The 25,235-nt window shown below is 32.8% G+C and overlaps 1 protein-coding gene across 14 annotated transcripts in view; it reads left to right on the plus strand.

The window, feature by feature from the left end:
* The first annotated feature begins 2,088 nt into the window (after nt 1-2,088).
* The window catches only part of LOC145678866 (uncharacterized), a 459,736-nt gene continuing 436,589 nt past the window's right edge, over nt 2,089-25,235 (plus strand). For 2 of the 14 annotated variants that reach the window (XR_014130447.1, XR_014130448.1), the window contains exon 1: nt 2,111-2,268. Coding sequence is in view for 6 of the 14 variants with exons in the window: in XM_081749443.1 (XP_081605569.1) it covers nt 2,804-3,077 (274 nt within the window). In the remaining 8 variants the exon portion in view is untranslated. Of the gene's footprint in view, nt 2,269-2,417; nt 3,078-25,235 lie in introns of those variants that run through there. The other 12 variants (XM_081749445.1, XM_081749446.1, XR_014130457.1 and 9 more) reach the window with 11 other exon arrangements.

Below are 25,235 nucleotides of genomic sequence, written 5' to 3' on the forward strand. Positions count from 1 at the left end.
GTTGGACTTGCAAGCGATGCTTTAGACCCTTCGCAGAGCGTTATAGCATCACTGGCCGTTCATTGGCTATTGACTTGACTTTGAGTTGTAAAACGCTTGCGTCAAGCTTGAATGGAACACCAAATGCAAGATTGCCCCAATGTAACTCTGTTACTAGAATCCAACTTGCGGCATGCTTGCACGTTTTCCAATCAAGTTGATGCAAGCTTGGTCCATTTGCAATTCAAATTTACAGCAAGCGGTTTGCAAGTTGTCCCAGCTACTAGGGATACTCTTCACTGTGTTCGTACAAACACTTTATCAGTTTATAGTTATTTTATAGTATGAATCACTTGAGTTGCTCACGAATTCGAGAAATTTCTGGTGTCGTCTTGAATTTAAAAAATTCTAGTCTCGTTTTCACCTTGGAGCAACACTATCTTTAAGTCCATTCCTGATAGGTCTATAGGCCTATTGCTGAATATTATGACAAATACACTCATAAAAGATAAATGATAAAAGACATTGGGTAGGCTCACTTTTGGTTAGATGTCTAATAAGTCAGATAGATACTAAAAACTAAAACTAACTAACTCGATGCCCTATGGGACCCGGAGGTTCAATGCCGCGTTCATAAAAGCTCTCCACTGACTTCTATCCTTAGCTAACTGCATTCAGTTTCTACTTTGTATTCCAATATCTGCGAGATCCTCCTTAATATTGTCCTCCCATCTGCGCCTAGGTCTTCCTAATGGTAGTTTTCCGATTGGTCTTCCAATCAAGACTTTGAAAGCGTTTCTACTTTCTTCCATTCTAGCTACATGACTTGCCCACGTAAGCCTCCTAGACTTGACGACCCTAACAACGTTGGGTAAACCTATAAATTATGTAGTTCTTCGTTATGAAGTTTCTGCCATTCCTCATTCCCGTTCCTCTTTGGTTCGAATATTCGTCTCAGGATCTTGTTCTCAAATACTTCCGGTCTATGTTGTTCTCTCAGAACAACAGGCATGATTATCGTTTTGTATATTTTAAGCTTTAAATTCCTCGACATAATTCACGACGACAAGAGATTTTGAACCGAATAGTAACACGAATTCCCTGCTTTTAGTCGACATTTAATTTCTTCGTGAATATGATTTTCGTCTGTTAATATTAATCCTAGATATTTGAAACTATCCACTTTATCAAAAGTATTATTTAATATTTTAACGCATCCATAATTTGCCGTATTACGGTCCCGACGCACTTCCATGTATTTAGTTTAGTTTTCTAGTTTGGTCAGATAGATACTACAATAAATAATCTTGATTAGATGAAATGGGCATAGGGCAGAAACCTACGAGTTGGTTGAACCTAGAATAAATTTCCTTGCTACTTCAAGCGACCATCTCCTAATTTCCAAGCCGCTTTTTACTCCACAAGAACAAATTCCTGCGAAATAACCCATATATGTATAGACCTAGCACTAGCTAATAGAATATATTTGTATACCTTTGGTACCGCTTCAGTTCTAAGCACTCGTTGTTTTCAAGGGACTTCTACTCCTTCAAAGTGTTAAAACAAGGACGAAGGTGTCATAAATCTTTAACTTACCGCGTGTCCATAGGTAGACAACAAAAGTGCAATGTTTTGGCGTTCGGCTATAGCAGGTTGAACAAACTAAAAAAAAGTGAAAAAATGTTTTATGCACATTTTTTAAGAAAAAAAGTTTAAAAAAATAAATGCAAGGGTTTTTTTTTATGGAATGGTTAAGGGGTCAGTCTGTACAGGAACCTCTTTTACCCCAATAAAATTCTTAACAAAAACTCCAGTTTCTTTTTTCTTTTTTCCCCGTTCCTTTTGTGTCCTTACTTCACCGAAATCTTTTTCCAGGATTTTCTTTTACCGTTTTATTGCTAGTAATTGTCATTTTAAGCTTAACCACCGATGTTTTACGATAGTTCTCTTTTATTTTATTAGATCGTAACATTCGTCCCCTTCTTTTTTTTTTTTCTTCAAACACACACGACACACATATATAGAGCTATATACATATTGTTGCTTAGCTTTTAACCCCATGGTTTTGACCTTGTACACAATTGTGTATTTCTTTTTTTTTTTTTCTTTTTGACTTCTATTCTTTTTTTGCCTTGCATTTTCTATGTAACGTGCACACTACCAAGTGTGACTGTGTAGCATATGCATCTTTCGGTTTAGTGTTTCTAGAGCAGAGTGTGGTATCGGTTGTCTCTGTGTAATCGGTGACCAATATTTGTTGTATTCTACGAAAACAAGAACTTTACGAAGGTAAGAAACAAACTTTTTCTTTATTTGTAAAAAAAAAAAAAAAAAAAAAAAACATAAATTCGTTTCTGTTTACCTTTATTTTAGTGCGTTACATATCTTGTATCAACGTTAAGTGTTTGTTTTTATCGCAAAGATTTCAGTGCACTATTAAAATCATCCTAGCGGTTTACAGCACACATTAAAAAGTTCTGCTAACTGTACAAAACTCGAAAAGAAATACCATTTGACCGAGTTTTACCACTGCAGCTTTTCAGCTGTCCCCCTCCTCCTCATCTTTACTGTAGCTCGTACATCTCGGGTGAGCGAGAAAACTGCGTCAGCTCGGCGTCCAGCCATTCTGCGTTCTTTTCCCAGCATGCCTTACGCGCCGCGCGATGCTCTAAGATGGCGGTCGCTTGTTGACAGTTGAACGCGATGGGCGTGGCTATGTAGCGTGAGTTATTCTCAGCGAGTAACTTTTTCTCTCTTTGCCTTCCATTTCCTGAGTTCATAACTCCTTCATTAAGAGTTGCTAGATGAGGTGGTCGATTCCGAAATGATAGATTCACTTCATGTAAAATGTGAAGATGATTTTTTATTTCTAAATAAAGATGTTTATAATTTTTCTCACTGTACGAGAAGAAAGAAAAGGGGGGAGGTAAACGCTTCAGGATCTCGGAGTGAAGGGAGAGATGCGCGGGGACGCCATTGCAGTTCCGGGACGATGAAATTGACAGCTCGCGGACAGATTTTACCGCCTTCTTCGTTGTTTTTTTCTTCAACAATTCTTTTTTTAAACTTCGTAACGAATTCCCTTGTTAAACTACATGGTAAGTCAGCAAACCATTAATTCAGAAATGGAGTATTTTTAGAGTTGTGCATGCTGCTTAGTTTTTCCCCTCAAGCCTTGGAGGAGGGGGAAAAGGCATATTTAGAAGTCTTGCAGTAAAAATGAAATGGAAACAGACGATTTTTTTTTTTTTTTTTTTTTTTTTTTTTTTTTGCTTGTCTATAAAGTACCAAGTAGAGAATACCCGTAGTAGTGTATATATCGTGTGCTGGTAACCAGCACGAGGGTTAAGAAATGTTTTTTTTGATTTCTTGTTTGGGGTTAGGCCTGCCGTATAAGTTCTAAGAAGCGTGACATTTACGAGATTAGGCAAGTAGTTGTGAATTGCAGCAACATACTGGAAATATATTTCCACTTTACGGTAGGACTACTATTTATGCAGTCGGAATATAATATTACAGGAATACAATATTCGCCATTTTTGTGTACAGTAGTTAGTGGTTGCCATTACATACCGGAAACTTAAATTTTTACACTTTGTGTGATGTTAACAGGTTTTAGAACATCTCTAAAGTCCCTGTATGATTTTTAATTACATTCCCAGCTTTACCTATTGTGTATTGCATTGCATAAACAAAACATTTAAGGAATGACAAAAGAAAATAGATCAAAAGATTGCGATCTTGGCCAAGAATTTTAGGAATAATAAAAAAATGTATCAAAAGATTACTAGCGTGGCCAATAATTAGTTTTTAGTACAGGGGACAAAATTTTTGAACAGCCTTTTTAAATTTAATTTTCCCTTCTTTTTTTTTTAACGGAATAAACACATCATACTGAGTTAAGTGATAGTTTGAGTTTGGCTACATTGTATGTAATTCTCAAAATATAAGGCCTACAATAAAATTTTTGATTGAAATATATTGCATCTTTTGATCAGGGGGCCACAAAATTTTTTTGAACGGCCCCTAAATCGAGTTTTCGTACTTTTTACGGAATAAGGACATCATACTTTGTTAAGTGATAGTTTGGGTTTGGCTACACTGTATGTAGTTCTCCAGATATAAGGCCTACAAGAATTTTTTTTTATTGAAATATATTAGATTTTTTTTTTTTTTTTTTGATCAGGGGCCACGAAATTTTTGAGCGGCTCCTAAATCGAGTTTTCGTATTTTACAGAATAAGCACATCATACTGAATTAAATGATAGTTTGGGTTTGACTACACTATATGTAGTTCTCTAGATACAAGGCGTACAAGAAAATTTTTGCCTGAAATATATTGGATATTGTGATCCAAAAACAAATATGTCTGGACATTCTCTATTGATATTTAAACTATATAAGAAGAATCGATAACTCACGGCATGACTGAATCCTTATAAGATAAGTGATAAGTATCAACTGAACAGAGGTTCTATGATTACAACCCAATACTCATTTCTAGATTTATGTATATTTTAATACATAAATAGTATTGAATATATTTACATATATTTAAATTAAGCCTAGTTATTTTATTCTCAAGTACTCAAAGACTGAATGTTATTGAATGTTTTTCTACGTATGGTCTTTGAGTAACCTTACTTCTGAAATTGATTCCATCAGCTTTTAATCGTTTATAACTGTTTTACGCCTAACATTAGTACTTAAAGTTTAAGAGGAATCTCATTATGTAAAATATATAGTTTGCAGACACATGCGATTTTTTTTTTTAACAAAACTATTAATCCAACAGGTTTCGTAAAATCAAATATGGTTTTAGGTATGATTTGTTTCATAAAATGCAGATACTTTTATACATCTAAGATAATTATAAATGCTATCATCTGATTGATTCTGATTAATTGAACTTCGTTGATTACTTTTAGTAACTGGTAGTGTTTCACGTAATTGATCAATCCATTTATATGTGTCAGTTTGATGAACTTTACTGTGTTATTTTTTGATTTAATTTAGATAAATATATGATTTGAGTGTTGGAGGTGGGATATCGTCATTTTCCATACAGAAATGTGTCAGAAGAAATTTGTAGGTGCTTCGTACAACTTTTATCCATATTTTTCTTCTATATTGCAAAAACTTTTTTTTTTTTTTTTTTTTTTTTTTAATGTCGTGAAACACAATTTGCAACGAATTTGTAAGCAGACAGGTAGAGAGACCTAGCGATGATTTCAGAGTGTGGCCGACGGGGGAAATCCTCCCCCCTCGGGTCAAATCTCCGATCGTATTGTACAAAGATTATTTTTTTCAGTATTGCCTTAACCCCAGTGTATTGAAATTCTTCCCCGGAAGAAATCATCTGAAGTTATTATTCTGAAAATGAGTTGCCCGATTACAGACGCCAAAAAAATGCATATGCTCTCCAGAGACTTTTGTAGTGATATAAAATAAAGGATATTTTTTAGCCTATCTTAAATTTGATATTACTGCTTAAGAAGTCTAATCACTGCGAAATTAAAATACCACTAATTTTGCAGTAATAATGTGATATCTTCAAATAGATAAAAGATAATTGAAAGTGGAACAAGAGCGCGCAAGACAATATTATTTTGCATGAGGTATCGTTATCACGAGTTACCTAGTAGCCTTCCGTTTGCAGCCATTTATAAAGGCGACAATAAATGCCGATTTTCTAAATGGCTGGAAATCTAAAGCAGGTAAGTGAGTCGTGAGAACGGTATCTCGTGTAAAATAATATTATCTAGCAAGCTCTTGTTCCATCTTTCCATTATCTTTTATCTATTTGAAAATGTCACATAATTACTGTAAAATTAGTGGTATTTTAACTTCTCAGTGATGGAACCTCTTAAATGTATAACATTTGTATCTTCCTGTTGAAACATCCCTATGGGCAACCTTACACTTTGCATTATTGCTAGTAATTAGACAAATTTGAAATTTGTCAATTCATTGAAAAAATATATATAAAATAATTTACTTAGAGTCCAGCTTTCCATGGCCGACAGGTATATTTTAGTTATAGATTATGCGTGGCCAGCACACCACAGCTTTTGTTATCTTTCCACTTGCGATTTTTTACATTGCAAATGAAATAGCTTCACAACTGACAGTGATCTACTCAGTAATCGAACCCAGAAACTTGCTGCTAGCTATTTTAAGCAAATTTATTCTACATATATTTTTTCACGTAAACGTATTTATGGTTACGGGACAATAATTTTATTATAGAAATGACTAGATGATCTTATTAGAACGCTTTCAGCAACATAGAGCGTTTTTTCTACCTTTCTAAAGGTATATCAATAAATAAAAATTGACGCTATTAAATACTTTATATCGTAACCTTATAGAAAAATCGTATAACTAAAATAGTCAGTATTTCCATAAGATTCTGCACTGTAAAACAATATGCCACTACAACATATGACATCACAATTAATTTACACACACAAATATTTGAGATGGTAATGTTGAAGACAGCTGCTTCAGACAATAGTAAGCCTATTAGTGAGTATTGGGGGGGGGGGAAAGCTTGAAAATCTTTATATTTAATTAATTTATTTTTTAGTGTTCTGAAAAATTCGAAAATAGTCTTTAAAATTCATTGTAAAAAATTTCATAGGTAAATTTACTAAAAAGACAGTGGCAATCTGTTTGCCAAGCCTCTATATGCGTAAATCAACTTACACCTATAAAGTAAAATTACTAATATGAAATGATGTAAAATTATATTTTTATCAATAAAAATATCATATTTTCTTATAAATTTACAGTAAATTTGTGAGAAAAAAAAAGCGTCAAATTTTGTAATTTAATCTAAGGAAATAGAAATATTTTTCCAGTGTTCAATGAATTGATCGTTTAGACAATTTATGTTAGGCCTGTTACATCCAAGAACAATTTTCTTAAATTTGTTGCAAATTTAATTGAACATAACTGTTTCACACAACCTTTTGAAGATGAAGAAGAAAATCTCATCAATGGTCACATTTGACACATTTAAACAAGAGTTTTCTTCATGACCGCAAATGTAGTGGCCACAAAAGACATTAAACCTATCATAGGTTGTAATTAAAGGTACTATTTCGGCATCCATTTCGTGAAAAAGAGAGGAAACCTGAAAAAACATCACCGAAGGTGACTGGTCACCATATTCGAACCCAGGACCTCCCAAATGGGAAGGAATGGTGCTAACTATAATATCTGAATCTTTGTGTATATAACTAACTCTATGGCACGGTTGTTCACGGAGCTTCGTTCACAAAATCTCTCCATGGACTTCTGTCCTTAGCCAACTGGATCCAGTTGCTACTTTGTGTTCCTATTTATGCGAGATCCATCTTTATATTATCTTCCCATCTGCGCCTAGGTCTTCCTAATGGTCATCTTCCGATTGGTCTTACAGTTCAGACTTTGAAAGCGTCCCTAATTTCTTCCATCCTAGCTACATTAACTGCCCACCTGAGCCTCCTACACTTAAGAGGCCCCATCACGGCGAAATTAAAATACCGCAAATTTACAGTAATTATGTGATATCTTCAAATAGATAAAAGAGAATCAAAATATGAAACAAGATCGCCCTAGACAATATTATTTTACATAAAATACCGTTATCATGACTCACTTATCTGCTTTCGATTTCTAGCCATTTAAAAAATCGGTATTTATTTTCGTGTTTCTAAATGGCTGCAAACGTAAAGCTACTAGGAGACTAGTGATAACGGTACCTCATGCAAAATAATATTGTCTAGGGCGATCTTGTTCCACATTTTGATTGTATTTTATCTATTTGAAAATATCAGATAATTACTGTAAAATTAGCAATATTTTAATTTAGCAGTGATAAGACCTCTTAATGGTCCTAACGATAATTGGTAAATGGTATAAATTATGCAGTTCCTCGTTATGAAGTTTCCGCCATTTCCCATTCCCGTTTCTCTTGGGTCTGAATATTCGTTTCAGGATTTTATTCTCAAATACTTTCAGTCTGCGTTCTTCTCTCAAAGTAAGCGATAATAATTGCAACCATACAGCACAACAGACATGATTATCGTTTTATATATTTTAAGCTTCGTACAATAAGTAAAAGAGAACTGTAAGAGCATACAAATGTGGCGAATGATAAATACGAGAATATTTGTTTATCTCGGTCAAAGCCTTATATACCGTAGTGTGATCAAGATAAGAAACAGCTGTCCACAGATAAATGTCTACGGTTATTTACGTTATCGACACATTATTCGGATGGTAGCACTACTAGACACATTAGATATTAGGAGAACTAGATTAACTAGTAGTTACTGTACGCGCCTTCGCTATTAGAAACCCGGATTCGATTTTTGATGGTAGCACGTATGGTTCGAATTCCACGTTAAGCTGTGAGTTCACGTCTTGTATAGTCTCGACAATCAAAAAGGATGTTAAAACTCCAAACTAACCAGATTAAAATAACTAGGTGGCAAATTCAATTGAAGGCAGCGAAGTTCGTCGAGAATCGAACCGAAGACCACACACCGGCTATTTCTCACTTACGCCCTCCTGATAAATATTTACTGCTAGTAACAGTGGAATACGCAAGAGGTAGCTTAAGGGCTTTACTCGCTTTTGAGGAAGGTATTATGGAAATTATATATATATATATATATATATATATATATATATATATATATATATATATATATATATATATATATATATATATATATATATATATATATATATATATATATATGTGTGTGTGTGTGTGTGTGTGTAGGATACAAAAATTATATGTATCCTGAAGAATGTGAGACTGAATGCTTGGACTCCCTTGATGAAGTTCTGAATACGCCACTGACCGGTAATATTTATCCCTAACATGTATAGATATATATATATATATATATTTTAATATTTTGGATATTCATATTTATTCTTCCACGTAATCATTATAATAATTATCTGAGTGCAATTCTAGTAACATAATGACAGTAATTTCCTACATTTGTATTACACAAAGTGCACAACAGAAGTCTCGATTTACATAAGCGGCAAGTTTACAAGTAACAAAAAAATTATTATTATGAACCTTGTTTGCAATAATTAACTCAATTATTATAAGATAATATCTGTCGTGTAATGCAAAAAGAGCACCTGAAAAATATGAAGAAATAAGGAGAATGCAGCTTCTTGAGTTCATTTTTATTATTATTATTATTATTATTAGGATTGGGCGCGTAACGTAATTGAGAAAGCTAATAATGACCACGGCATTGGTTTCTCCTATAATTAGCTTGTTTTCCTATCAGTATAAACACGTAACGTAATGAGAAGTAAAGTGTATGAGGTAAAAATTACGAATTTCCGTTATAGTTCAAGCGTACAACGTTCATGACTGTGAAACAAGACGTAGCGGTCCCCTTTATAATATAAAGTCAACATATTTCTTTAACAGATTGTGATCACAACTACATCTTAGCTGTTGGTTAGTGATATATACAGTAAAACCTGACTTCAACGGACCCTTTATTAAATGTAGGGTTGCCATAATTTTTTGATCCAAAACACGGACAAGCCTTAAAATGACGACCCATCAAAGATACGGTGCCCGAACACATAACAAATATTTTGAGATTTCTTATCTAAAAATCTCTTTTATAGGTTATCACATAATTGCTTACTATAATACTTAAAACACTATTGGAAACTAACATGTTTTATTTTTTTTCACTAACACAAATAAATCATGTCATTAAAAATACTGTATATATTAAACCTAACCAAAAGAACCTTGGAATGGTAAAATGATACATTTCTTAAAAACATAACCTATTTTATTAATAGTAACTAAAATATAAGTTATATGCTTAAAAAGAAATCATTTCGCCCGAGATTTTAGCGATTCCCGACTCGGAAATGTTCGGGCAGCTTCAAAAACTGTCAAATACGGACATTTTCCTATTTCATGCTTTGTTCGATACGGACACGGACTCAAAAATACAAACAGTCTGTACAAAACACGGACATTTGGTAATCCTAATTAAATGGAAACTGTTACGCGGACAACAGAGATCAAAATAAGCCTTTTAGCTGAAAATTTCAACCTTCAACAAGCAGCGTTTAGGAAGCTTTAGATATCATTTAAGAGAATATATATACGAGATAGAATATAACCGCCCCCTAGAATATAAAACCCTAATAAACATTTTTATTACTTCTAGGGGTGCCAATTGCGATTTTTACTGAAGTAGCCCCCAGTTTACCTTTATGCTTTATTTTAGGGAAATATATTTTGTTCAGATGGGGGAGAAGGGCAGCAGCTCAAATTATTTTCAATTCTTTTGGAGATGGTATGGTGGGCCCATTCCATGCTTCGCAAGTTAATTGAAGGGATAATATTTGACACAACTTAAAGCATTAAGAAATTAAGGAGACAATATTTGACACGACTTAAAAGCATTAAGAACTTGAGGAGACAATGTTTGACACGACTTAAAGCATTAAGAAATTGAGGCGACAATATTTGATATAACTTAAACCTTTAAGAAATATATATTATTTCTGGGGGCTCTACTATATATTTTACAAAAATGAAACCGCATAACGTCTCCGTTCCCTTAAACTTTTTTTTTTTTTGGAGGGATATGATGAACCCAGGCGCGCACCTATAATTTTTTGTTATGAGGAATCCAAGGTTTGGAAGGGTTCTAATATAATACAAACCAGTACATTTTTGTAATATTGAATGGGTATTATTCTGCACCTGAAAAGACGATAAGTAATTGTAAAAATACTTCCACCTATATTAAAAAAAAAAAAAAATTAGATTGTTTTTGTAAGAGAAAGAGTACAGATGAAGTGTAAAATCAAATCTTCATGCCACATCAATCATTTCTCTGTTAAACAAGTATAGTTTTATTTATTTTTTTTAATGTACTAATGTATAGTTAGTTAGAAAGTTTTGAAAATGGTCCGGACACAGTAAAAAAAGAAAAAAAAGCGTGGGTGCGCCCCTGGGAAAGCCTAATTATTTCTTGCTTCACTTATACATTCATGCTCTACCGCGAGCTCCTTCGTGGCTAAGTGGTTAGCGTACGCGCCTTTGGCGTGGGAGACCCGGGTTCGATTCCCAGCGGGAGCTCATGTGGTTCGGATTCCATGTTAATCAGTAGGTCCACGTCTCATATAGCCTCGCTGCTGAAAGGGACGCTAAACTAAAATAAACCCAACTCAAACCCATGCTCTACTGCAGCATGCAAAGTAAAATCTTGAAGTGAATACTCCCCTCGAGCGCAATTGCCACCTGCCCTCCAAACGTTACGACATTGCCAAGGTCCAGGGTACCAGATTCGAACACGGAACCTTGGTACTGAAAATCAAGACTGCTGCAAATACCTGTATTGTATTGTGTGTAAAAATTTTTATTATTTTCTTGCGACAATTATTATCATGTTTCAAGTCAACACCTGTATGATACTAAATAACATATAAACAGAAGGAGAGAAGTACGCCCAATCTTTCTTCGGTGAATGGTGCACACGAACGTGTTTATTGTAGCCATGAATGACGCTGTGTATAATTCGCTCGCTTAGTGACAATGGTTGGACTCTCCGCCGCAATGCGCGGGAAATTGCTAGTCGCAAGCTCCTTGAAGAGGCAGTTAGGCTTAACAAGATCGCATCGTAAAGCATTTTATGATCATTTTACAATGCCAGCGTCAATAAACTCTGATTTACAAACTCTTCCAAGAGCTCATGAAAAGAGGAGGGGAAGATATAAAAAAGTTACGGTACTACTGTTACTTTTTTTTTTTTTTTTTTTTGCCGTACGGCAATTTCACTTTCAGTATAAATACACATATCAAAATAATCCCGTTTATTTTCCTTATCATTTCGATTTAAAAATCACTATTTTTTTTCCTTTTTTTGTGAAATAGGGGACACGGTGGTTCAGTGGTAGAGCGCTTAGCTTTGGTGCGTTAGGTCCTTATTTCGATCCCCGACCAAGTAAGTTTGTGGTGGACAACGTTGTGTCTGTGGGTTTTCTTGGGGTACTCCTGTTTCCTTCCACATTCTCATTCCACCAACTCTTCCATCATCATTCACTTGCCTTAAGAGTCTTCAATCCGACGAAATTAAAATACCGCTAATTTTACAGTAATTATGTGATATCTTCAAATAGATAAAAGATAATCGAAATGTGGAACAAGAGCGCCCTAGACAATATTATTTTACATGAGAAACCGTTATCACGACTCACTTATCTGCTTTCGATTTCGAGCCATTTTGAAAATCGGCATTTATTTTCGCGTTTCTAAACAGCTGAAAACGGAAAGCCACTAGGTGACTTGTGATAACGGTACCTCACGCAAAATAATATTGTCTAGGGCGCTCTTGTTCCATATTTTAATTATCTTTTATCTATTTGAAGATATAACATAATTACTGTAAAATTAGCGGCATCTTAATTTCGCCGGGATGAAGACTCTTAATCATTCGTCTCCCTTAGCCTAAAGGGTAAACGTGGGACGTTAAACTGAAAGATTTATTTTTTTCTATTATGAATTGTAATATATTACGTCCTTCCCCTGATGTGCTAGCCAGTCCTCCTTTATGCACGGAATCCTGGATTGTCGATTCCCGTTGGAACAGCCTGGAAGTTTGAACGCAATATGGTGGTTCGGGTTCCATCTTAAACTGTAGGTCCACGTCTCATATAGCCTCGGAGCTGAAAATGGACGCTGAATTCCAACCCAGCCAACAAACGTACATTTCTTTACGAACAGATTTTCTCTTTAATCCTGACACCTGTTGGAACGAAAAAACAATGTTTCTTTCTTTTTATAAAGTGTATTTTCTCTTAACTAGGGGACACCGTATTCTAGTGGTTAGGGGGTTAGAGTTACGTCCGCGTCGTCCCTCTTTCGATTCCCAGCTTCTGCTTTCCCTCAGCGTCTACCCAGAGTCGTGAGGCAATCTGGGGAGTCACGTGAATAAAAGACGTGACGGTCACTAGGTCTAGGAAGTTCCTAATACGCCTGTTAAGAGACAGATCGACACAACGCACTGACCACATTTTTGTCGCTTTGGCTGAACGTAGTTGAGCTAGTCGCTATCAAATGACGTTAGAGCGGCTCAAGCCCCATAAAGGGCTGTTACGCCAAGTGGCTTGAGTTTTATATTCTCTGAACCGCATGACAAATAAAAAAAATCTTAATATGTTGACCTAAAATCTGAAGTGACCAAAGAAGAAATTTAAGTTGTGTTCTGCATCTTATGCAGCACCAAGGTTATGTAGGGTGGGACCAACCGTTAACAAGGGATTCGAACCACAATAGGGACTTGGATCTGGTGATCTATTCCATTCCCCACCACAAATCATAGCCTCCCAAAGGCTGAATTAGATGACTATACTTCCCGTTATGACTTCTTGACCAAAATATATTCTTACTTTGCATCAAAATCTTTGCATGTATCTGACTGATAGGGCGCCTGCACTTGATGTGTGTCTGCAGGTTATGCTTAGAATTTCTAGAGTTGGCCCAGCGTCATGAGGCCGCTGAGGAGCTATTGAGTCATGAGAAATAAACTCCAGTCTAGATATAACGAAGAATGATAGGGTGACCGCAGATCACCAACTGCCCATTACTTTCCATGTGCTTTAGTTCCAAGAAATTTAATTTTCAGCTACTTACATAGCTCAATAATAATGGCATGTAATCAAATAGTTTAGCATGCCATCTCTGCGAGGGCCTTGATTAAATTTCCGGTGGAAGCGCAGAATTTTAAACGTTGATTCATAATCTTTCAGGCACACTCTAATGATCTATAGGCTATGTGGGTATGTAACTTTACCGCTTCACAAATAGGAAACGTTGAATTATTTTATAGGAGTTTTTCACAGTCTTACCAGGTGAATGCAGGGATTACACCTTTAAACACATACATGAAGCTGATCGATTTTCTTGAAACTTGTTCCCATCTTCCACTGCTAGGGCTCTCAAATGTCTAGTTTATCTCAAATAGCCATACCCATTGGTATTGTATTTATTAGTAAAATGTAGTGTCAAAACTAACATTGCTAGTTACATAAATTTAATATTCTTAAAATATTTAAAATTAATACCGTGGCATTACTTACAAAAACTATTATAAAAACGAGAAGTTTGTTTATTGTTGTTAATAGAAATTTTCCGTATTATTTATTGAAACACTTAATTATTACATACTACATACGGTTTACCATCAGTATCTTTTGGTACCGTAATAAAATACATACTCGTATCATTTCACATGTTTAATATAAATTTAAACTTTATCAAATTTTCCTAGAAGTGTAATTGGAACATCAAAATTCATCTAGTTTAGAGAAAGTAATTTCTTTAAAACAATATAAATATATTTTATATAATAGGTTCTATGTTACTTTTAAATATTATAGTTGTTTTATATTTATATGCGAAGACCTGGGCGCAAATGGGAGGACATTGTGAGGATAGATCTTGTAGAAATAAGAATATAAAATAGGAACTAGATCTAGTTGGCTAAGGACAGAAGTCAATGCAGTGGAGAGTTTTCGTGAACTCGGGATTGAACCTCCGGGTTCCATAAGCCATAAAGTTAGTCAATTAGTTGGTTTATATTAGAGCCTATAGCTACTGGAATAATATACATAACATTTGGAACATTTTGTACGATGAATTGCTTCTAAGATACTTATTTTTATTTTCTTCATAGTACTCAGCGATAATAAAAAAGATAAGCATCGATTATTTCCTTTTGTAGTTCTAAGCTATAAAATATTCCACAAATTATTATTATTATTATTATTATTATTATTATTATTATTATTATTATTATTATTATTATTATTATTATTATATTAATAACAGTATACATAGGGAATGTGCTTTTAAGGCAATTATTGTAACAAGAAAAGATTTTACGTAGTATACAAGAAAATTGAAAGTTATTGAAATAATTACAATATATTGGTTTTCAAAATATTTTGGGGGAGAGGGAATAGCATTTTTTACTTTCTGAAATAATAATAAATTTTGTACTATAAATTAACATAAAAGATAACTTTTTAATCAGTTTCAGATGTGTTGATATTTAAAAGTAATTGCGATTTTAATAATTAAAGCTTTAGCGCATTTACATACAATATATAAGTGTGTATAACTTGTATATAGTGTGTGATTCCTCAAGTATAACTTGCATATTTTAACTAATTACTGTAAAATATAAAATTAATTTCGTCTAAACTTTAGTTTAAAATTAGTACTATTAATTATTAGAAGATATAATGTTATTTAATATCGTTGCACAGTGTGATATTATTGGTTATCTTACGTTATAATTGCTAATAATATATGAGTAATTAAATTGTTAAGGTGTTTTAAATAATTATTGTTTTATTAATAAAATAAGTCTATAATCAAAGCTTCATGATTGGTCAAGGTGTAATTTTGTAATAAATAATAATTAATATTTGCTATAATTGCTGAATTATCTTTCATAGCACTTAGCAATAAAATATTTCCAAAATACTTATTATTTTCTTTTGTAGTATTTACACTAAAATATTTCTAAAGCACTGATAATTTTTTTTCATAGTACTCAGAGATATAATACTTCTAAGAGATTGATTATTTTCTTTGCTATATTCAACGATATAATACTTCTAAGAGAGTGCATATTTTCTTTGATATACTCAGCCGATTGCTTATTCTTTTATATATATATCCAGGGATAAAATATTTCCAAGATACATTTCTTTAAAAAAAATGCTGTCAGTTAAGTATTGCTAAAACATTTGTTTTCTTTTATAATACTCAGTGATGAAGTATTTTCAAAAAACTTACAATTTTATTTCATTATTGTAGATCGATAAAATATTTTCAAGACGTTGTTTATTTTCTTTTAAAGTTCTCAACCATAAAATATTTCAAAGATAATAATTATTTTATCGACAAAATATTTCTAAAGCGTTAGCTATTTTCTTTCACATATTCAGCGATAGAATTTTTTAAAAGACATCGATCATATTCTTTTTTCATGTTCACAATGAGGACATAATAATACTCGTTAATACAACATTTCAAAAAGACTGTTTATTTTTTATTTCATATAGGCTACTCAGCAATAAAATATTTTCAGGTCATTTATTATTTTTTTTATAGTCATTAGTGGTGCAATATTTCCATAACATTCAGTATTCTCTTTGGGAATAAAATATTTCCAAGATATTGATTAATTTATTTCATAGTACTTAGGGATAAAATATTTCTAAAGAGATCCTCTATTTTCTTTCATATACTATTCAACAATAAAAAAAAGCACCGTTCATTTTCTTTCTAGAATTTAGTGATAAAAATATTTTTAAAATACTAATTATTTTCCTTCAGTAGCATTCAGTCATAAAGTATTTTCAACTGTTTTCTTTCATAGTAGTCAGCTAGAAAATATTTCACGCTATGCTATTTTCTTCCATAGTTCTCAGACATAAAATATGCTCAACTATTTTCTTTCATAGTACTCAGACATAAAATATTCTCAACTGTTTTCTTTCATATTACTCTGTCATAAAATATTTTCAACTATTTTCTTTCATAGTACTCAGACAAAAATATTCTCAACTATTTTCTTTCATAGTACTCAGACATAAAATATTCTTAACTGTTTTCTTTCATAGTACTCTGTCATAAAATATTTTCAACTTTTTTCTTTCATAGTACTCAGACATAAAATATTCTCAACTATTTTCTTTCATAGTACCCACACATAAAATATTCTCAACTGTTTTCTTTCATAGTACTCTGTCATAAAATATTTTCAACTATTTTCTTTCATAGTACTCAGACAAAATATTCTCAACTATTTTCTTTCATAGTACCAGTCATAAAATATTTTCAACTATTTTCTTTCATAGTACTCAGTAATAAAATATTCTTAATTATTTTCTTTTATAGTACTCAGCTAGAAAACATTTCACGCTTTTTCGTTCCATAGCATTTGTCCCTAAAATATTCCCTGCTATTTTCTTTCGTAGCAGTTGTACTAGGCCTATATGTTGGTCTGGTTTAAAAATATTTGTGTTTTCTTTTTCTGGTAATTTGAAGACTACAAATAAATAAATAAAAATATAATAAAATAAATCGAGAATTTCGAGATTCTTTTCATAATGTTTATATTATATGTTAATAAAACACTCATTTCTATCTCTGAATTTTATTAATTTTTCTTAATTATATGTTAGTAATTTAAATTTCATTCTGGAAAATTATGAAGAAAGTGATGAATCTGTAAAGAATAGAATGTTTCTCTACGAATCATGTCCTCTTCTGGTTTTGCTTTCTGTGAAAGAATGAAGAAGCAGAAGAAGAAAAGAAAAAAAACCGCACTACTCGAGCTTGTTAAACATGCCATTGGAAATTTTATAGGTAATAACATCACCGTCGGTGAAAGCGGTTGTAAAAGAGCAACTGTAGTACCCAGTCCCAGGGCGCTAGGGAGCGCTTCTTGACTGCTGCCGTGCCGACGGGACGGGACGGGACAATCAAAGCCCACACAATCCCAACGTTCTCTTCTCAACAGCAACTGCCACTCTCAGCGCCAATCATTTCACCGCAAAAAACTCATTCTCAAGTTCGGAGAAAGAAATACGTATCATTGAGAGTTTTTTTTTTTAATTCCTTTATAACGCTTATTTCACGTTTAATTTTGTTCTTTTTAGTTTCTTATTTCATGTTCACAATGAAGAGGATATGAGTACCATTTTCTTTTTAAAATTAAGTGACAATGTTGTAGCGAATTGACGTAACAGGGAAGGAAACAAGGTCATTTTGTGTCTGATGTATTAAATGATAATATTCATGATCAGAGATATTCCTGGAATATAGTAATAAGTGAATAAAAAATATTCTTTAGTGATAAATGTAAAAAGCGTATATTAATATTCTACTGATATTCGCGTAATAAATTGAAAATATAATAGATCTGGCCAGGGGTGGCGATTAGGGATTAAGAGGGGGCAGTTGTTCCCACTTTCTTGAAGTGACCCATTAGTGTATATAGTTTAATTTGGAAATGTAAAGTTTTTGTACCTATGTATTAGGCCTACAGGTTCATAGAAAAAAAAATGTGCCATGTAATATTTGCCGTTGCGTGAGTACGTATTGATTATTTGACTTGGAGTTAAGAAAGCTACAGAAATTGGGTTTTAATTGCAATTCAAAGCAATTAATATTGTAATTGCATATTTCTTTAAATATCGTAGCATATGCTTGTACTATTTACTGTTTTTCATTTTCTAAGAGCAATAACATACATTTAATGGCATATGTGGAATTAAAAATAAAAGTTGTTCATTAATCCCTTAGTTTTAATATAACTTCTACAAAACAAGCCTCATTATTCATTACTATGATTAATATTATCCTTTCTATTTATTTATGTTGCAAATTTTTTATTAAATAATCTAATCACACAATTTTCCAGACAGAGTTTTAAAATGTTCATGAGCAAGGAATCAAATCTCTTCATACACTTCGTTACTCTTGTCAATTTACTTAGTAATATAAATATATGATATACGGTATTTTAACTGAAAAAGATAGTATCCTATTAGTTATACAACCTTTCGTCAAACAAAGGGTTAGAAACAAAGAGGAAAACTAACATTGATATACAAATATTCAGATCATGTCTTGCCCGCCTACTTTTGACGCCCAATCGCCGCCACTGGATCTGGCGTTGAATTTAAAACGCAGCAACCAATGAATAAGAAATAATGTAGCACATAGCATTCAGCATAAATTCTTTGAGGCATGTTTTAATACATGGTGCCAACGGTCTTATTTTTATTTTTCTAAATAGGTTGAGTTATAGAATATGTGTAGTCATAAATCGAACCAAAATCACACAAAACAATATATATATATATATATATATATATATATATATATATATATATATATATATATATATATATATATAAACTTAATCGTCGTATAAGTAGTAGTATTAGGTAAGGAGTGATTTTCTACTTAAGAGAGGTGTTGTTTTTATAATATTACTCTTAGTATATTATTGTAAATATTTAATACATTATTCATAAATCAGTACTGTATTACTGTAATGTTATTCTAATTACTCAGAGGAAGCAATACTTCTACAGCTTCCAGGGACGCTACATCTTTCAATAATAATAATAATAATAATAATAATAATAATAATAATAATAATAATAATAATAATAATAATAATAATAATAATAATAATAATAATAATAATAATAATTATTATTATTATTATTATTATTATTATTATCTGGTATAGAATATCGAAGAGTTTTGGGCCCATCAGTCGGCAATTTTAAGTTTGCCGATTTTTATCAGCATATTATGTTTCCCGCTAGCTACTACGGCCAAATGGTCTAATTCATTAGTCCGACGATGTCAAACCCTATCTGTCACGGGTTTGAATCTCTCTCAGGATGTAAATGTATTGTCTACTCACCATTCATGTCATTATCAATATTCATTAATCACGGTCTCTTTCAGCCTAAAGGGCACGCCCCTGAGACAAAAACTCATAAATAAACAAATAAAACACTTTGAGTTTCATTACCATTATTTTTGGTTTAATATTATACACTATAGTAATACTACTATTATTGTAATATTTTCAATTGAATAGTGTTTATTTAATTTCCCGATTTCGCACATATTTTAGTGTTGACTTATCTTAAAAGAGAGAATTAGTGATCAAGAAAACTATGTGACAACCGCACCCAAATAATTTATAGCTACTGTGATTAGGCAGAACAAAAACTTTGTAAAATGTCACACTATGGAGTTCATGTTATACCAAGTTTATTCTATTATAAATATATATACATATATGTATTATAGTGTGTGTGTTAATGCTGAAAACCTGTTTTTATTTTACTCTTGAATATACACGTAGAAAATTAGATTATTTTCTTCTTACTTCTTTAAGAGTCTTCATCCCGGCGAAATTAAAATACCGCTAATTTTACAGTAATTATGTGATATCTTCAAGTAGATAAAAGATAATCGAAAAGTGGAACAAGAGCTCGCTAGACAATATTATTTTACAAGAGATACCGTTATCACGACTCACTTATCTGCTTTCCATTTCGAGCCATTTTGAAAATCGGCATTTATTTATGCGTTTTTAAACGGCTGAAAACGGAAAGCGACTAGGTGATTTGTGGTAACGGTATCTCACGCAAAATAAAATTGTCTAGGGTGCTCTGAAATGTTCTACATTTCAATTATTTTTTATCTATTTGAAGATATTACATAATTACTGCAAAATTAGCGGTATTTTAATTTCGCTGGGATGATGCCTCTTAAGATTATTTTTATTTACTTGTTTATTTATTTCAAAACTTTTCTGATCATGGGCGCCCGAAGAAAATTTTGTAGGGGAGGCATGTCCATGGTTACTATATTACGTCTGGTATTTAATATACGTGGTTAGCTATATTACGTATACATTTTATTGACTCGGGGACCCCCCTTTTGGCGCCCATGTTTGTGACCACAATTGTAGCCTATGATAGGAGTTTACACTTATGGATACTAACTTAAAGTAGATGTTATAATCTATGCATGCCTAAAATACATTTTTCTATGTAATGATAACATTCCAAGAAGTGACACTAAATTAATTTATATTTTCACCATCTATTAACAATGCAGCGTCCTTTATCAGCTACGATACTACAGATACTTATCAAGTAATATGGTATCTGAATTACATGCGTAAGTGTGAAAGAGTTGTTATCATAGACGCCTTGCAGTTGGAAGATCCTGAGCTCATATCCGGAAGTATCCTGGATTCTCTCAGTTTCGACAGACAGATGCCACGATGGTATATTTCATAAATAAGCTCTAACTATTTTCCTGCCAATTTTTTTTACCCCCTTTGTAATTAATATTTCAATCTAATGTGGCCTTTCGTCTACACTTGAAACTTCGATAAGAAATTAATAAATATGTAAATTTCGAAACCGTGACATCCGAGCGTCGGAAATTTCTTGAAGTTGAGATCATGAAAACAAGCTTAGAACTTTTGAAATATTGTCAACATGCGCATATTTGTAATTAAATATATCTAAATTCTGGTTTCAGCTGTGTTTTTATTTATTTTAACTGTTGTTTCAAAGCCAACAGACTGCCTTTATAATTAGAGTTGCACCAATTCAGGGGGTTACATTAGTTAAAATAAGTGAAACACGAACGAAACACCGAAAGTTAAATTTCTTTAATTTCTGATATCTCTGTGAACAATTATGTATAGAGCCTGTCTATCTCAAGTGTGCCATCGGAAAATATGTGAAAATATACGTCAGCCACCATCCCGCCCCTCTGACCTAGGAAACTCCTCCTCCCTTTGCTTAGGGAAAAGAAGTGAATGATATCAACTGTGTTGCCGATTTGCCATTCAGAAGCTTGGTCTTGACGAGTGAAGATCGTAGGCTACTTAGAGTGGCTAATAAGTGAAGTCCGTGAAATAATTCACTGGGGCAACGCTTCCGTATCCAGCAAGTGAAAGATCTCGGCCGCAGCATCTTGTCCCTCCTCTTTCGAGAAAGGTACGGGAAAACACACATCGATAGTAACGCCTGAAGGGCCACAGTTGAAATAGAAGGACTCTAGTGTTCTCGAGAACGAGATAAGAAGTGTTTGAGGCTACACAAGAAATTTGTCAGGCCGTAAACAATACTATAATGACCGCGACGACTTCTGAAGCCTGGGCTCTACCAATCACAGAACTGCTTTCAATCACGTGTGGTACATCGGAAGAATTCGGTTCGTTCCGTGGAGCTGCCTTCCGAACGGATCTTTGATAAAAAGCTAAACAGCAGAAATACACCAACAACGTTGCCAAACTTAGAAAACATGGCAAACATGACAAATAAAAAAAAACACTTGAAGATCTATAACGCGAACAATAACAATTATTCGAATGAAATTGTAATAGTAATAATAATAGCAAAATATAATTTGAAAAACAACAATAGCAATAAAAATAAACAAAACAAAATTAGCGGCAATCCAACACTGTATCCTCAGGAGATGAGTTGAGTTGATTTTAGTTTAGCGTCCCTTCCAGCAGCGAGGCTATATGAGACGTGGACCTACTGATTAACGTGGAATCCGAACCACATGAGCTCCCGCCGGGAATCGAACCCGGGTCTCCCACCCTCAGGAGATGTCCTCCGTGTAACGTGAGAGACGATATTACTGGCAAAATTTCATGGATGGGGGAGTTGACCGGGACACACTCTCGCGTTGTATTGGGTGATGTAATTGGTAGATCTAGATCAAGTTTCACGACTCCTCGCAATCACTTTAGTTCATCCAAGTATTAGATCACAAATACTACTTTAGTGTTACATAATTCATTGTATAGAAACTATAAATCGCTAAAGGGATTTATGTTGTACAAACACAATGAAGAGCATTTAAACCAATGCATTGTTTAAAAATACGGAAGTCATTATATAATATATTCCAATAATAAATATGGCTTAAATGTTGTTATATCATATTCTTCATGGACTTTTCATGGCGCGGAAGGATTTTCATAAGTTCTTGATGAAGTTTAGAAAAAATAAATGCAGGAAATAAATTTTGTATATAAATGTGCAAAACGAGACGATTTATTTCTCGTCTCATCTAATCTCATGAACAATTCTAATATGTGCAATATTTTAAGCGAAAATATTAAGTTTTTTTTTTTTTTATAACAACGATTTTGATAATATGGTATTTTAAAGGCTGGTCATATTTTCTTGTCCGAAACTGTACAATTATAGTTTACATCAACATCGGAGCGCCATCCTAAAAATATCTCTATCTTAGGAGCACTTGACGTCTTCGTTGAATCACAGTAAAACTTCTTAAATTTACGTTGGCCATATACTCAATTCGGCCATTTGTTGAAATTGGACATTGTCTGTAGAACGAACAATTAACTTAGCCGTGTTTGTGCACATAGAAAAATATATTAAATTGACCCATATTTACACCTACTCATTTTGACTGCATGTGTGATGCGTAACCATAATTGTAATAAGCCTTAATAAGCTTGCCACTGGTTTAATTGGGCATTTTCTGTAGAATCAAAAAGTGGTCAATTTAATGTTTCACTATACAATATAACATATCAAGTTGGCCACTTTTAAAGTTAGCTATATGTTTATTTTATCTACATACTGCAGGACAGTATAGCTATTTTAATAGTTGTTTAGTAGGTTATCTTTCTGGTGAATCAACTTAATCGTGTTTCACTATATAGTAAACCCTATTGAGTTAGTCACTTGTTTATTTTGACCCGTATATATGCAAAATTACTTAGATGTGCGAAATTATTTAGGTAAGTGACTCAAGTTGACCACTCATGTAAGTTGACCGGTTTGTGTATAACCTAACTTTGCCAATTTTGACAACTTTCACTATATATATATATGATGTTTATAGACTATTTGGGATGTGTTTTTATAAGCCAGACCGTCGCACTGTGTATTACAAGACAATTAGAACCTTTAAGTTTGAAACTGATATGAAATTGTTCAGGAACGTAGTGTCCATGCAAGTTGTAGGAACGTCTCTTTCACTGAGTAAACAGAGTAGTGCATTAATATATATAATACAATAATCATTTAACAATAGTACAGTGTTAGTGTTCCCACAAGGGTTGAGACTATCTCGTTTCGAAAAAATGACGATAATATGACGTCTAGCGACGTGCATAAGACAAGATTTGAGACCTGTCTCGTCTCGAAAATGTGCTCTAAAAGTGATGTCTCGACTCGAAAAATGTATATTTTTGTATTAGAAGAACTGCATCTCGACTCGTCTCGTACGCTGCTTCTAAAGAAATATTTCTGTCTTATCTCGTACTTCGCCACGAAAATCCTGTCTCGTCTCGTTTTGTGAGGAATCCTACTAACTGCTTCCCCTAAATAGTAAACCATGCTACGCCACTGAAATGTTCATAGCAACTTCCAATTTCCTAACTACACTACCCATTTCTGATATGGCTGGTAAAATAACTGAAGATCTGAAATAAACTTTTTTTGTCATTAATTCATTTACATAAAAGAATTATTCAAGAGGAACAAATGTAACATGTTAAGAGTATGACGTCTGACAAAAGCTAAATCATATGTGAATGTGAACCATCAACAAAGTTATGTGGTTGAGGCAAGTGCATGCATACCTTATTCAGCTGGGCAAATAGGTTGGAGTAATAAATCAGTCGCGTGGAGGAATTCTTGATGCATTTCCAATGTTAGTCGTATGACAGACGCGAATGATTTGTATTTTGGGATTTTAATCCATTGTAACCTGTTTTATCAAGGGAGGACCTTTTTTCATTTCTTTTTTTTTTTTTTTTTTTTTTTTTTTTTTTATTTCCAGTATCTAAAAGGCTTTTAAGAATACATTTCGGTCCTGTTGGCCAAGAACTTTTATACATTCACCTGCATCAAACAAAATGAAATAAGTTTAAGGCTGCTGGTTAAAATTTGCAGCGTTTTTTATTTATTTATTTATTTATTTACATTTTTCATTCTAGCTAGTGCAAAAGAAGAATATTTGTTAACGCCTTACAGCGGAACTTTTGTCATCCAAACAAAATACTTATAATCTACAGATTAAATTTTACAACATAACTTTTTAGTACAAATAAAATGCTACTATTTAAGAATTTCATTTTCCAACGTAACTTTTTAAATTCAAACAAAGCAATAAGCAAAATGCTATAGTTAAGGATATTTTTTTTACAAAGTATCTTTCTCGTATAAACAAAATGCTACAATCAAAGATAAAGTTTCATAACGTAACTTTTTTCCTTATAAACCAGGTGCTATAATAAAAGACAAATGCTTTCAACATAACTTTTTTTCGTATAAACAAAGTGCTATAATCAAATATAAAGTTTTATAACGTAACTTGTTTTCTTATAAACCAAGTGCTATAACAAAAATATAAATACTCGTAACGTAACTTTTTTCGTATAAACCAAGTGCGATATTTTTCTAATTAAAGGTAAATGCTCTTAACGTAACTTTTTTTTTGTATAAACAAAATGCTATAATCAAAGATATTTTTTTACAACTTAACGTTTTTCGTATAAACAAAATGCTGTAATCAAAGATAAGTTTTTATAACGTAACTTTTTTTTTATAAACTAAGTGCTACAATAAAAGGTAAA

Source organism: Thermobia domestica, chromosome 2, assembly GCF_964235325.1.
Source record: "Thermobia domestica chromosome 2, izTheDome1.hap1.1, whole genome shotgun sequence".
Lineage (NCBI taxonomy): Eukaryota > Metazoa > Arthropoda > Insecta > Zygentoma > Lepismatidae > Thermobia > Thermobia domestica.